At 44.7% G+C, this 15,045-nt stretch overlaps 1 protein-coding gene across 2 annotated transcripts; it reads left to right on the top strand.

Moving 5' to 3' along the window:
- The first annotated feature begins 1,292 nt into the window (after positions 1 to 1,292).
- Positions 1,293 to 14,065, top strand: LOC112266380 (nardilysin). Of its 2 annotated transcripts, XM_024443804.2 has the most exons (32): positions 1,293 to 1,425; positions 2,382 to 2,606; positions 2,843 to 3,080; positions 3,172 to 3,253; positions 3,482 to 3,635; positions 3,732 to 3,805; positions 3,904 to 3,999; positions 4,159 to 4,281; positions 4,384 to 4,441; positions 4,535 to 4,608; positions 4,781 to 4,850; positions 5,653 to 5,730; positions 5,828 to 5,948; positions 6,250 to 6,308; positions 6,439 to 6,493; positions 6,578 to 6,682; positions 6,863 to 6,986; positions 8,657 to 8,743; positions 8,814 to 8,933; positions 10,917 to 10,968; positions 11,274 to 11,424; positions 11,506 to 11,633; positions 11,729 to 11,894; positions 12,001 to 12,032; positions 12,163 to 12,301; positions 12,411 to 12,458; positions 12,553 to 12,605; positions 12,810 to 12,893; positions 13,110 to 13,200; positions 13,289 to 13,405; positions 13,551 to 13,640; positions 13,740 to 14,065. In XM_024443804.2, the coding sequence occupies exons 2-32, from the start codon at positions 2,407 to 2,409 to the stop codon at positions 13,968 to 13,970; spliced, it is 3,300 nt and encodes a 1,099-aa protein (XP_024299572.2). In that variant the 5' UTR covers positions 1,293 to 1,425; positions 2,382 to 2,406; the 3' UTR covers positions 13,971 to 14,065. The 2 variants fall into 2 exon arrangements, with proteins under 2 accessions (XP_024299572.2, XP_042152829.1); XM_042296895.1 differs by lacking the exon at positions 1,293 to 1,425 and having other exon boundaries at positions 1,432 to 2,606.
- Positions 14,066 to 15,045: the final 980 nt, after the last annotated feature.

Raw genomic sequence — 15,045 nt, 5'->3', positions numbered from 1 at the left:
TACCCCATCCACACTGAAGAGGCTCTGACATGTACATCAACCAGGGATAATGTATGCTATACCCCATCCACACTGAAGAGGCTCTGACATGTACATCAACCAGGGATAAAGAGAAAGTTAACACTGTGAAATGTTTCATACTTAATTGAAGTTAAGTGTCTGTTGACATGTTGGAAAAGATTAAAGGTCTACAATTTCTGTTTTTCAATATTACATTTTTATTCATTGATTTACTGGCCACCATTACTGTGGATACACGTTCAGTATATGTATTGACCAGCAAACCCACTGCAACCTACCTCACTAGCTCAGTGTGCAATATAGAAGGGTAGTCAGCAGACATTAGGTCACATGACCAAGGAGCTATTGAAATTTTACATTTAGAAAAAATCTTGTAAAATGTGGGAGATGAAAATGGACAAACTAAAGGGTGTGCAATGTGTAGGCCCACTGAGTGGACATTCTGAACCTTGTTTGAAGTCACCAGGTCACATGACCAAGGAGCTATTGAAATTCTACATTTTGAAAAATTCATGTAAAACCATGTGAGATGAAAATGGACAAACTAAAACGTGTGCAATGTGTGTCTATGCCATCAGGTTAGCTACAACCAGTTTCGAAAGTGTTAGGAGTAATGGTTAAAGAGCTATTGACATTTTAAACATTTCATTTGTCACTATGTTGACGTCCCTAACTGCTGTTGGTGGACGTAAGGGAAATGACAGGCGAATATCCGTCGAATATCCAACCTGAAACTACCTTTACCTCGGCTCGCACGTTGAACTGTAAGCCTACAGACCATCAACAGACAAACTATATCAATATCTGCCTGTTGTCGCCTACCCCCTAGCGGCTTAACACTGCCACTGGAAGGTTTGGAATTTAGGAAGCAATTTAATAGAACGTATCAATTGTATTCTACTGTATCTGCATCACAATGTACAGTAAGTAGCCTATCTCAAGCCTATCCATGGACAAGCCAACTAGCGACTGTAACTACCTCGATGCAATGAATGAATGCTGAAAAATCTAAACTCATTATGGACTGCTGTAATGCGGGACTGTGGTAAGTATAGGTCCTGCCAGACAACTTGTCGACACTGTCCATTTGGTTGTTGCTCCTAGTGATACAGTATTTGTTAGTTACAATATAACAAACAGTCTCGTGTTGCTGCTACAATGTAACCACAACGTGAAGAGTAGAGAAGTTCCCACGTGTCGGGTATTTTTGCCCAATCACGATCGTTCAAAGTTCCCCTAATCACGCCCTCGGGTGTGTCTGCCTTGTTTCGGAGCAATCAAATGTTGCAATGTTGAAATGCTCTTCGTTTTCGACGAATCAAGCCGCCCCTTATGGCAAAAATAATAATCCTACCATATGCAGGGGGAACACTAGGTTCCATCCCTGTGATACCAGGAAGCAAGGTATGGAAACATCTCCCGGACCAACGCTACTTCGTTAGCTGTCAAACTTGAAAAAACACAAGTGTCATTTCTAGGACATAGAACCAATTTGAAGTATACGTTCCTGTAGTAGAAACGTTGGGTGGGGTTTGACATGTGTTGTGTGTGAGTCGCTAGCCTAGAAAAGTCTGAGGCTTTTTGATAGACTGTTGTCGGTCGACCGTGGTGAAGTAGCCTGTAGCCTGCTATCTCTGTGTTACTGTATATTTCATCTTATTGCCAACCGATGTCTCGCTTGCTACAGTTTGCTGCTAGCGATATAAGTTGGCTGACTTGCAGTGCTGACTGAGCCTACATAAAGCCCGCAGAGAGGCGATCCGGGGACCGTGCAGTGTAGGGCACTGGGGTTGTTTTTTCAGCTGACACACAGCTGAATACGGGCGTTGGGTGAATAGATGTATTTTCGCCTCATCATCACTGTCATTGCATCTGTTGAATGTGTCTGGCATGACCATCCTTTTTTGACAGCTGATCAAACTAACACATAGATGTTTGCGTCACAGAGTCTTCCTTTCAATAACTGTCATTTATTGCACTTCTTGACAGACATGTCATTAAATACAATATTCTCTGGGTAGTCTAGCTTAAGCAATACTTTTAAATGAAATGAAGTCCAGCCCATCACCATTGCTGTCCTTAGAGTGACACGCTGTGTCACAGTGTTGGCCAGTAGAGCAGGGCCATTCAGTTCCAGGGCCCAAACCCCTGTGGTTGTCATCCTTCCCTGCTAATCAGGTGACTGACTCAGACCTGGCACCCAAGGTGACTGGACTCTGCCCGATCAGTGACATGAATGAACTTGTAGAGATGAAATGAACTCCAAGTAGAGAAGAGTCCCTCCAGACCTGGAGTTGAATAACCTGTCTATTGGTTTCCCTGTGTCCTATTCACCGTGGCCCGCTGTTGTCGCCTCACAGTGCCAAAGTATCATCGCTATTCAGAATGCCACAGACCAACAAGTCCAGAAGTACCTCGGCCAGTGGCTCTAGTACCGGACCGGACCGAGGGGAGGAAAGAGAAGAAGAAAGAGAGGAAGCTGAGCCAGGGCCAAAGGTCCAAGTCCAGGAAGCAGGGGATGGAGGAGGAGAGAACACTGGAGACCCAGAGATCATCAAGTCCCCTAGTGACCCCAAACAGTACAGGTAACATCAACGTTTACCTTACACACCAATGTTTGTGAGTATGTGTGTGTGTGTGTGTGGGGGGGGGGAGACTGTGTGAGAGAGAGAGACTGTGTTTGTCTTTCTTTCCATCCGTCTGTCTGCGAGTCTCGCACGCAGTAAAAAGTGAACAGCTGGAGGGCCAAATTGTATGTGTGGTTGTGTCAGCATCTTAGGATAAGAGAATATTGTTTACCTCTGTCTAACCCCTCCCACAGGTACATTGAGCTGACCAATGGGCTTCAAGTTACGCTAATTTCTGATTACACTGGTCCCGCCTCCTCTGGAGATGACGAATCAGAGGAGGAGGAGGAACTGGGGGAGGAGGAAGAGGAGGAAGAAGACTCAGGAGAGGGAACAGAGGAAGAGTCTGAAGAAGATGAAGATGACAAGGACAGTGACTTTGAGGATGACGAGGATGGAGGGAAGAGGAAGAAGGGACACTCAGAGAAACAGGTGAGAGGGTGACCTGAAGAGGAAATAACAGCACATTAGCAGCAATAGTAATAAGGGTATTGATGATTGTGTGTTTGTGTGTGTGTGTCAGTCTGCAGCAGCGCTGTGTGTGGGTATTGGCAGCTTCAGTGACCCTAATGACCTCCCAGGCTTTGCCCATTTCCTGGAACACAGTGAGTATGATGACCCTTGAACCTTAAGGATGAGATTGTTTGTTTTGTTGTGATAAATCTGATTCAATGCTGTGTTTGTGACACAAGGGGATATAAAATAGACTTTCCTCTCTCCTCTCCCTCTCCTCCCTCTCCTCTCCCTCTCCTCCCTCTCTCCTCCCCCTCTCCTCCCTCTCCTCTCCCTCTCCTCCCTCTCTTTTCTCCTCTCCTCCCTCTCTCCCCCTGTAGTGGTGTTCATGGGCAGTGAGAAGTACCCATCAGAGAATGGTTTCGATGCCTTCCTGAAGAAACATGGGGGCAGTGACAACGCCTCCACGGACTGTGAGAGAACCGTCTTCCAGTTTGACGTCCAGAGAAAGAAATTCAGAGAGGCTCTGGACAGGTCAGCAACACACCACCATTATAGTCTCTGTGCCTTGTCTCTTGATTCGGATTAGTCCATCTGACTCTGTACCTGTCTGTGATTGGCTCTCTCCAGATGGGCCCAGTTCTTCATCTGTCCTCTGATGATCCGAGACGCCATCGACAGGGAGGTGGAAGCTGTCGACTCTGGTGAGAGGCATTCTGGGAATAATTTTTCGTTTTTGTCCTTATTCAGACCGTATGATCTGGTTATGTAGTGACCTGCTCCCCCTTCTCTCTTTTATCAGAGTACCAACTGGCCAAGCCGTCTGACTCTCACAGGAAAGAGATGTTGTTTGGGAGTCTAGCGAAGCCAGGTCACCCCATGGGCAAGTTCTGCTGGGGTGAGGGCAGACACACACACACACACACACACACACACACACACATAAACTACTCTGTGTACTGTGTTGTCATGTGTAAATGAGACAGATGTTGTGTAATTGTGGTATGTGACTGAGCTGTTGTCATGGTTTCCACCGGTGGCTGTCATGGTTTCCCAGGTAACGCCCAGACTCTGAAGACAGAGCCCAGGAAAAAGAGGATCAATGTTTACAAGAGGCTCCGCTCCTTCTGGAAGAGACATTACTCTGCCCACTACATGACCCTGGCTGTGCAGTCTAAAGGTCACACACACACACAGACACACAGAGAGAGAGAGAGAGAGAGAGAGAGACCGGCTGCTCAGTCACACATGTAACTCTGTTGTCCTCCTCTGTTGTGTGTAGAGAAGCTGGACACTCTAGAGGAGTGGGTGAAGGAGATCTTCAGTGGAGTGCCCAACAAGTGAGTCTCAGCTGTAGATGAATCCCTCACCATTCATCCATTCATATTATAATATGGCCATTTAGCGAACACTTACTGAACCCTGTTCCTCAGTGCTCAGCCCAAGCCGGACTTCTCTGAACTGCTGGATCCCTTTGATACTCCAGCCTTCAACAAGCTGTACAGAGGTAGGAACACCTGCTCTATTGAGCTGACCTGCACAGCCTTCTCTCCTGATCTCCATTAGAGCCATACTGCTTCAGTTCAGCTCACTGAAAACAGGATTTTGAATGGGAATCAATTGTTCGTTCCCAAAAAGATACGCTCACAAGTGTAGTAAGACATAGCTGTGTGTTTCAGTTGTTCCTGTGAGGAAGGTCCATGCCCTGACCATCACCTGGTCCCTGCCTCCTCAGGAGAAACACTACAGGTAAGAAACACAACTATAGATAATACAGCTACTCCAGATAGTACAGCTATTACAAATAGTACAGCTACTACAGATAATACAGCTATTACAAATAGTACAGCTACTACAGATAATACAGCTATTACAGATAATACAGCTATTACAGATAATACAGCTATTACAGATAATACAGCTATTACAGATATTACAGATAATACAGCTACTATAAATATTACAGATAATACAGCTACTACAGACAATACAGCTATACTGCTACAGATAATACATATAATATAACTTCTACAGATCATACAGCTTTTACAGATAATACAGCTACTATAAATATGACAGAAAATACAGCTGCTATTACAGATAATACAGAAAATACAGCTGCTACAGAAAATACAGCTGCTACAGATAATACAGCTACTAGAGATAATACAGCTGCTACAGATAATACAGCTACTACATATAATACAGCTGCTACTACAGCTGCTACAACTATAGCTATACAGATAATACAGCTGCTATGACAGAAAATACAGATAATACAGCTACTACAGATAATACAGCTGCTACAGATAATACAGGTATATAATACAGGTACTCCAGATAATACAGGTAATACAGATAATACAGCTAATATAATCTCTACATCTCTCTCTCTCCCTACATATAATACAGCTATTACAGATAATACAGCTTTATAACAGAGGAACTACAGGAGAGATACTACAGTTGATGATGCACCTCTCTCTCTGCCTCACTGTTTCTGCCTCTCTCCATCCCCTCATCCTGTTCTCTCTCTCGCTCACTCTCTCAGGGTGAAGCCTCTCCACTACATCTCTTGGCTGATTGGTCACGAGGGCACAGGCAGCATCCTATCAATTCTCAGGAGGAAGTGAGTCAGAACTACGGCATACAGGACTACATAACCCATAATGCACCACTTTATAGCTATGTTTATGTGGTAACTGTGCTGAGGTGTGTGTGTGTAGGTGCTGGGCCATGGCTCTGTTTGGAGGGAACAGTGAAACAGGCTTTGACCAGAACTCTACCTACTCCATCTTCTCCATCTCCATCACACTCACTGACCAAGGATTCCAGAACTTCTACCAGGTTGGTACACAGTCACTGACCAAGGATTTCAGAACTTCTACCAGGTTACACACACACACACACACACATTCAAAATCCTATTTTCCCTAACCCTAATTATAATCCTAACCCTAGTTATAAACCTAACCCCTAAGCCTAAAATTGTATTTTTACAAGTGAGGACTGGCAAAATGTCCTCACTTCTCTGAAGTTTAGTTGGCTTACTATTCCTGTGAGCACTTTTGGTACTCACAAGTATAGTAAAACGTACATACACAGACTATTGGTACACAGTACACACATTATCTGTGTTTCTCTTCAGGTGGCTCACCTGGTCTTCCAGTACCTCAAGATGATGCAGAGCCTGGGCCCCCAACAACGGTAGTGTCTCTGTGTGATTAGGGCTTCATTATAGGCATGTGAAAGGCAGAATATGTGCTTTATTTATACAGTATATGAGTATCTATCTCTCTATCTCTCACTCTCTCTCTTTCTCTCTCTATGTTTGTAGGATCTATGAGGAGATTCAAAAGATTGAAGACAACGAGTTTCACTACCAGGAACAGGTAAATACTACTAACATTCTCCTCCTATCTACAAGTACAGGAATGAATGCACCCAACCAAACGATGCACCCCTGTGTGTTTCAGACGGACCCTATAGAGTATGTGGAGGATATCTGTGAGAACATGCAGCTGTTTCCTAAAGAACACTTCCTCACTGGAGACCAGCTCATGTTCCAGTACTCACCTGAGGTACGGACTGTGTGTGTGTGTGTGTGTGTGTGTGCGCTGTTTGGAGAAGGTGCTTTCTGTATCCTTAAGTGCCCATGCACACAAAGACCTTTGAAATGTTTGAATGCTTCTTGAATGTAATGTGATTTGTTGATTCAAATAAAGTATATAGTGTGTGTGTGTGTGTGTGTGTGTGTGTAGGTGATCAGTGCGGCCCTGTCCTTGCTGACTCCAGACAGATCCAACCTGTTGCTGCTCTCTCCAGACCACGAAGGCCACTGTCCCCTCAGGGAGAAATGGTTTGGGACACACTACAGCGTAGAGGGTGATACATACATGCATACATACATACATACATACATACATACATACATACATACATACATACATACATACATGCATGCATGCATGCATACATACATCCATACATGCCTACTACAGTGCCTTCAGAAAGTATTCACACCACTTGTCCTATTCTACATTTTGTTGTGTTACAGCCTGAATTCAAAATGGATTAAATATAAGTTTTTCTCTCACCCATCTACACACAATACCCCATAATGACAAACTGAAAACATTCACATCCCTGAGTCAATACATGTTAGAAGCACCTTTGGCAGTGATTATAGCTGTGAGTCTTTCTGGGTAAGTCACTAAGAGCTTTGTACACCTGGATTGTACAATATTTGCACATGATTCTTTTTAAAATTCTTCAAGCTCTGTCAAGTTGGTTGTTAATCATTGCTAGACAGCCATTTTCACATCTTGCCATAGATTTTCAAGCCGATTTTAAGTCAAAGCTGTAACTAGGCCATTCAGGGACATTCAATATTGTCTTGGTAAACAACTCTAGTGTAGATAAGTGTTTTAGGTTAATGTCCTGTTGAAAGGTGAATTTGTCAACAGTGTCTGTTGGAAAGCAGACTGAACCAGGTTTTCCTCGAGGATATTGCCGGTGCTTTGCTCTATTCCGTTTCTTTTTATCCTAGTCATGCCGTTGACAAGCATACCAATAACATGTTGCAGCCACCTCCATGCTTGAAAATATGAAGAGTGGTACTCAGTGATGTGTCGTGTTGGATTTGGCCCAAACATAACGCTTTCTATTCAGGACATAAAGTTTATTTCTTTGCCACATGTTTTGCAGTTTTACTTAAATGCCTTAATGGAAGCAGGATGCATGCTTTGTAATATATTTTATTCTGTACAGGCTAGTGTTGTGGAGCAACTACAATGTTGTTGATACATTCTCAGTTTTCTCCTATCACAGCCATTCAACTCTGTAACTGGTTTCCTTCCTCTCTGGCAACTGAGTTAGGAAGGACACTTGTGTCTTTGTTGTGACTGGGTGTGTTGATACACCATCCGACGTGTAATTAATAACTTCACCATGCTCAAAGGGATATTCAATGTCTGTTTATTATTATTTTTTTACCCATCTTCCAATGGTGCCCTTCTTTGCGAAGCATTGGAAAACCTCCCTGGTCTTTGCGGTTGAATCTGTGCTTGAAATGTACTGCTCGACTGAGGGACCTTACAGATAATTGTATGTGTGGGGTACAGAGATGAGGTAGTCATTCAAAAATCATGTTAAACACTATTATTCATCACAGAGTGAGTCCATGCAATTTATTATGTGACTTGTTAAGAAAATGTTTACTCCTGAACGTATTTCGGATTTTAGGGGTCGAATACGTATTTACTCAAGACATTTAAGCTTTTCATTATTAATTAATTTGTAAAAGATGTTGAAAAACATAATTCCACTTTGACATTATGGGGTATGGTGTGTAGACCAGTGACACAAAATCTCAATTGAATCCATTTGAAATTCAGGCTGTAACACAACAAGATGTGGAAAAGGTCAAGATGTAGGTATACTTTCTGAAGGCACTCTATGTGTTTGCATTATTAGAGGACCAGATCATGTCAACATGGTCCCAATATGTAGAGAAAGAGAGAAGGTATCCTGATAGTTGTCTCTTCTCTGTCCAGATATCCAACAGGAGTGGAGAGAGCGCTGGAACGGAGACTTTGAGCATAGCTCTGACCTGCACCTCCCTGTCGAGAACAAGTTCATCGGTTAGTGTGTCTGTGTGTGTCTGTGTTGTGAACCTTCCTAATGTGTTCATATTTCGTATCTTCCTTCCAGCGACTGATTTCAGCCTGAAGCTGTCTGACTGTCCTGATACTGAGCTGCCAGTCAGAGTAACTGCCAACGACCGAGGATGCCTCTGGTACAAGAAGGACAACAAGTTCAACATACCCAAAGGTGTGTGTGTGTGTGTGTGTTAGGATTGTGACGGTCAAGGAATTTTGGATGATGGTAATTGGTCATCCAAATGACGCAATCTCCGTAATAAACATTTGAATAGTAATAAAAAGAAATTGAATGGGCGTCCCCATTCAAGTCAATGATGGCATCACGGGTGGACTGGCAATCATTGCGAGTGTACCCACAGGAGCAAAGCAGGAAGTGTAACCATCAATATGTGCCGTGATTTATTAGTTCAACCAGAGAAGAAGAGGCAAAGCGAGAGGGTTTACTCCACCCAAATTCTATCCACGAAAATAAGACCAAGAAGTGAGGAACTTTTTGTATGGAGGTCAATGAGAGAGTGTTGAATTTGGTCAACAAAAAATATAATTGCTATATTGCTACGTGAAGCTTATTTGATCAAATATATGTTTCGTAATGGTTAGGTTGTTACGAATGCTCTGATATAAGTGGACGCATGTGGAATTTGGCCAGGTTGGAAAAAAACAAATTATATCAGTTGTGCCTGTTGTTCACACACACGTATCTGCCCTCTCATTGGCTAGAATGGTCCCACCTGAATGCCTTTCAAATTTGAGGACATATATTTCCATTGTTAGAGCGGTCACTCCACTATCTTGTCAATATAATTGAAAATCTTTGATTCAACTCAACTAACGTTACAAAAAATGCATTTCATTACAAAAGCCACATCAGTTAACATCATTTGAATCCCAATACCATGCAGCTATCCCTAGTGTACTGATGAGTTTACCAGTCAATTTGCCAGGGTAAGAAATTCCAAGCATATAGAGCCTATTAAAGGATTATTCTAATTGATAATTCTATGGTTCCAAGCCCGTTCTTTTCATGTGTGCTGCCTGTTTCCTAGGCAACCGACGACTCGTTTGCTGCAACACCTTGCTTGTTTCCACTAGGAGCAACAAAGTTTCGTCGCGCTGTTTAGAGTACGTGTTACAGCAGAAACGGACTCCACCGCACAAATTCCAGGCCGTCCTCTTCGTACCCCAAAAACAAAAATGATGACGGTTATTTTATTTTCATAATGGTTTTCATCCGTACGGTAATTGTGCCAGCCCTAGTGTGTGTGTGTGTTTCAAAGTAACTACTTTATAACACAAAAACACACACAATCTGGTGTCAATGTCCACATGTTCACTTAAAGGAAAACTCCACCCAAAAACTTTTGGTATTTGTTTCATTAGTCCATTGTTGATATAGTCCAAAAATCTCAGCACTTTATAACTTGCATCATACCGGCTTGAATTTCTGTATTTTGAATGTTATTTATCTTGAAAACATGATTGCTGACATGCAAAACATTTTGGGACTATATCAACAAAGGACAAGTGAAACAAATACCAAAATATTGTTTTTGGGTGAAGTTTTGCCTTAATCTCTATCTGGTACAGCCAGTAGAAAACTGTTCACCCCTCTGAGCCTGGTTCCTCTCTAGGTTTCTTCATAGGTTCCTTCCTTCTAGGGAGTTTTTCCTGGCAACTGTTCTTCTGCTGATGTATAAAGGGCTTTATAAAATACATTTGATTGGTTGAGTTACTACAACAGTGAACAATTAAAATGGTCAATAACTTCACTTTCATTGATCTGTCGTTTCTACTCTCTCTCAGGTTGATCTGATATTTCCTCTCTCTCCTTTGCTGATCTGTCGTTTCTACTCTCTCTCCTTTGCTGATCTGTCATTTCTACTCTCTCTCCGTTGATCTGTCGTTTCCTCTCTCTCCTTTGCTGATCTGTCATTTCTACTCTCTCTCCGTTGATCTGAGATTTCCTCTCTCTCCTTTGCTGATCTGTCGTTTCTACTCTCTCTCCTTTGCTGATCTGTCATTTCTACTCTCTCTCCGTTGATCTGTCGTTTCCTCTCTCTCCTTTGCTGATCTGTCATTTCTACTCTCTCTCCGTTGATCTGAGATTTCCTCTCTCTCCGTTGATCTGTCGTTTCTACTCTCTCTCCTTCAGCGTACATCCGCTTCCATCTCATCTCTCCGGTCATCCAGCAGTCAGCCAAGAAGTAAGTCCAGGGTTTAGTGAGCCATTAGCCAACAATTGTTTCACAGGTAGAGATTGTGCCAAAACTGCTGGCCTCTCGAGAATGCAGCCATAGCTAGGAACTGTTTTACACCGTTTTTTTATCCTGTTTCTCTCTGCTTATCTCCCTCTCTCCACTCTCTCTCATCCACAACCCTCCTTTCCCCCTCTCTCTCTCACTCCCTCCCCTCTCTCCACCCGCCACTTCCTCTCTCTCTCTCACCCTGCCCCTCTGCTCTCTCTCTCCCTCCCTCTCCCTCTGCTCTCTCTCTCCCTCCCTCTCCCTAGCCTGGTGTTATTTGACCTGCTAGTGAACATACTGGGTCATAACCTAGCAGAGCCAGCCTACGAGGCTGACGTGGCCCAGCTGGACTACAAGCTGTCAGTAGGAGAACATGGACTGGTTATCAAGGTCAAGGGCTTCAACCACAAACTGCCTGTGAGTTAGACCCAGACACACTGCACCGCGCCACACACACCACACTCACACACGAGGATAATGGTGTTCCCTCCTCTGTAGCTCCTGTTCCATCTGATCCTGGACCATCTGGCTGACTTCTCTGCCTGTCAAGATGTCTTCAATATGTTCTCTGAGCAGCTCAAAAAGGCCTACTTCAACATCCTCATACGACCTGAGAAACTGGGCAAGTACGTCACGCGTGTGAGTGTGTGGGTCTGTTTGTTGGTATTGTGTCCCATCTCACCATTGTCTTCTCTCCCCCCCACCAAACACACACTCTCAGGGATGTGCGGTTGTTGGTCCTGGAGCATGGTCGCTGGTCCATGGTAGAGAAGTACCAGGCGCTGGCAGACGGTGGTCTGACTGTAGAACAACTGATGGAGTTCAGCAGAACCTTCAAGACCCAGCTCTATGCAGAGGGACTGGTGCAGGGGAACTTCACTAGCCAGGTGACTGGACCATGAAAACACACACACACACATTACACACCCTTTCCACCAAACCCTCTTGTATGATTTCTGCCGTTTATTAAAGTGGGATCTGTTTTCTCTACAGGAGTCAATCCAGTTCCTGCAGTACGTCACTGAGTAAGTTTACACACACACACACACACACACACACACACACACACACACACACACACACACACACACACACACACACACACACACACACACACACAAATAACTATCTTTGCTGTCCTCTTCTGTCTGTCAGTAAGCTGCAGTTCTCCAAGCTGCCAGCAGAGGTCCCAGTGTTATTTAGAGTGGTGGAGCTGCCTCTGAAACAGCACGTCTGTAAGGTCAAAGCACTGAACAAGGGAGACGCCAACTCAGAGGTCACAGTCTACTACCAGGTACACACACACACTGGTACAATTCATCTGTTCATGACTGATTGACTCGCCTCTGACATTCATTCACTCTCTTCTCTTCCTCTCCCCTTCTCCCCCTCTCTCTCTCCAGTCTGGCCTGAAAAACCTCAGAGAACACACACTGATGGAGCTGCTGGTGGTGAGTACACCAACAACCATTAATCCTTTAATCCCCTAACCCCTCATCCCTTCTTCCTCTGACCTCTGTGTTGTTGATATTGTTGTGGTTCCAGATGCACATGGAGGAGCCCTGCTTTGACTTCCTCAGGACAAAAGAGACTCTGGGGTCAGTGTCTGTGTTTTATACTTCTCTGTCTCTCTGGTGACTAAGTAGACCATGGAACCTCTGGAAAGAGTAGGAGTGTTAACCCCAGTGTCCCAACCTTCCTGAGTGTCCCAACCTTCCTGAGTGTCCCAGTATCTAAACCTTCTCCAGCTTCCAATTGGCTCAGTCAACTTAAACCCCTCTCCCTCTGTCTCTCTTCTCCAGGTATCATGTTTATCCAACCTGCAGAAACACATCTGGAGTCCTGGGCTTCTCTGTCACGGTGGAAACACAGGCCACCAAGTTCAAGTGAGATCCTCATACTGACTGTATGAACCAATGCCATTGTGCACTGCAGTGACTTTGATGTGGTCTTCCCGAGGCTAGCAGTACTATCTCTTATGACCTGTAATGCCCCTTATAGTAATGACAGTGGTCTCTCTCTCTCCATCTCGTCTCTCCATCTCTTCTCTTCTCTCTCACTCTCTCTCCATCTCTTCTCTTCTCTCTCCATCTTTCTTTCAGTACTGAGCTGGTAGAGTTGAAGATAGAGGAGTTTCTGTCTTCCTTTGGAGAGAAGTTGAGTGCCCTGACTGAGGGTGCCTTCAACACACAGGTGTGTGTTTCTGACTGACTATATATCTGAGTGTCCTGGAGTTTACTTGTTAAGCTGAAGGTGTGTATGTGTGTGTGTGTGTGTACAGGTGACTGCGCTGGTCAAGCTAAAGGAGTGTGAGGACACACACCTGGGAGAGGAGGTGGACAGGAACTGGGCCGAGGTCGTTACACAGCAGTATGTCTTCAACAGGCTTCACAGAGAGGTGAGACACGCACTGGACAATTTCAGTTTTTCTGTTTTTGTGGTGTGTGCAGAATTTTGTAGTTGCTGCAGTAGTTGCTTTCTGTAGTTGCTGCAGACGTTTCATGTGCGACTACGTGTGCTTACGTGTTTGTGTGTGTGAGTAGATTGAGGCCCTGAAGCAGATGACGAGAGCAGAGCTGGGATCCTGGTATCTGGAGCACCGCGGACACAACTGCAGAAAACTCAGTGTACATGTAAGTGTGTGTGTGCATAGGTGAGCAGTGTAATCAATGTTTAAGAGCTGTGTGCGTGTGTGTATGTGTGTGCGCTCTAACATCAACCTCCCTCCCCAGGTGGTGGGTTTTGGGCCGGAGGAGGGCGACCCCCCAGGAGATGACGAGCAGAGTCGTCATGGCAACGGAGAGAGGGATGAGGAAGAGTGCGGCAGTTCGTCCTACGGAGAAGTGTCCAAACTGACCTTCCTCCCCGCCTCGCCCAAGATGGCCGCCGCTACATCCATCATGGACATTCCTTCATTTACCCAGAGCCTTACCCTCTTCCCATACCACAAGATCATCCAATAGACTACCAATATCTATTTTCTCAATATTTCTTTCAAACTCTCTCTCCTTCATTGCCTGACCATAACATCATCTAATAAAGTTAATGAGATACACTATCACTGTCTTTGGGGTTGACTCTCTCTATCACATATGTAACATAGATAACACCTGTGTGTTGAAGATATTCACAATATATCACAACTTGTTCATTACTATGTCTCATAAGGCTTTAAAACTGCACCTCGGCCTCCCGGGTGGCGCAGTGGTTAAGGGCGCTGTACTGCAGCGCCAGCTGTGCCATCAGAGACTCTGGGTTCTCGCCCAGGCTCTGTCGTAACCGGCCGCGACCGGGAGGTCCGTGGGGCGACGCACAATTGGCCTAGCGTCGTCCGGGTTAGGGAGGGCTTGGCCAGTAGGGATGTCCTTGTCTCATCGCGCACCAGCGACTCCTGTGGCGGGCTGGACGCAGTGCGCGCTAACCAAGGTTGCCAGGTGCACGGTGTTTCCTCCGACACATTGGTTGGGTTGTGTGTCGGAGGACGCATGACTTTCAACCTTCGTCTCACCCGAGCCCGTATGGGAGTTGTAGCGATGAGACAAGATAGTAGCTACTACAACAATTGGACACTACGAAATTGGGGAGAAAAAGGGCTAAAAAAAATGTAAAAACTGCACCTCTATAAGGTACTATGCATGTTTATAAGGCAATATAACTCTTCACAGCGCATTTAGTAGGGTTACAACACATTCTATAAATACAGTATGTAGTCTGCATCTAGTGGAGAATGTTTTATGGGATGTCCTATCTCTGCATAGTGTATAGCTTATGTAGACTTGCTATAAGCGTTCATAACAGCTTATTGGCAGTCAACCAGCTCCCTGCAACATTCAGGTAAGGGTCAAACACTGCAGTCACCCTCCTCACACAGCACACGCGGAGTCAAAGATGGTGTACATGTGGAATCAAAGATGGTGTACGCACGGAATCAAAGATGGTGTACGCGCGGAATCAAAGATGGTGTACGCGCGGAATCAAAGATGGTGTACGCGCGGAATCAAAGATGGTGTACGCGCGGAATCAAATATGGTGTACGCG

Source organism: Oncorhynchus tshawytscha, linkage group LG14, assembly GCF_018296145.1.
Source record: "Oncorhynchus tshawytscha isolate Ot180627B linkage group LG14, Otsh_v2.0, whole genome shotgun sequence".
NCBI classification, from domain to species: Eukaryota; Metazoa; Chordata; class Actinopteri; order Salmoniformes; family Salmonidae; genus Oncorhynchus; species Oncorhynchus tshawytscha.
The sequence above is the reverse complement of the archived record's forward strand: the minus strand, read 5'-3'. Positions and strand labels throughout refer to the sequence as shown.

Excerpts from the sequence above, each read along its gene's own strand:
- LOC112266380 (XM_024443804.2), top strand. The coding sequence starts at position 2,407 with ATGCCACAGACCAACAAGTCCAGAAGTACCTCGGCCAGTGGCTCTAGT. Across the intron at positions 6,309-6,438 it reads AGCCTGGGCCCCCAACAACG|GATCTATGAGGAGATTCAAA; the intron begins GTAGTGTCTCTG and ends CTATGTTTGTAG. Across the intron at positions 13,406-13,550 it reads TCAACAGGCTTCACAGAGAG|ATTGAGGCCCTGAAGCAGAT; the intron begins GTGAGACACGCA and ends GTGTGTGAGTAG.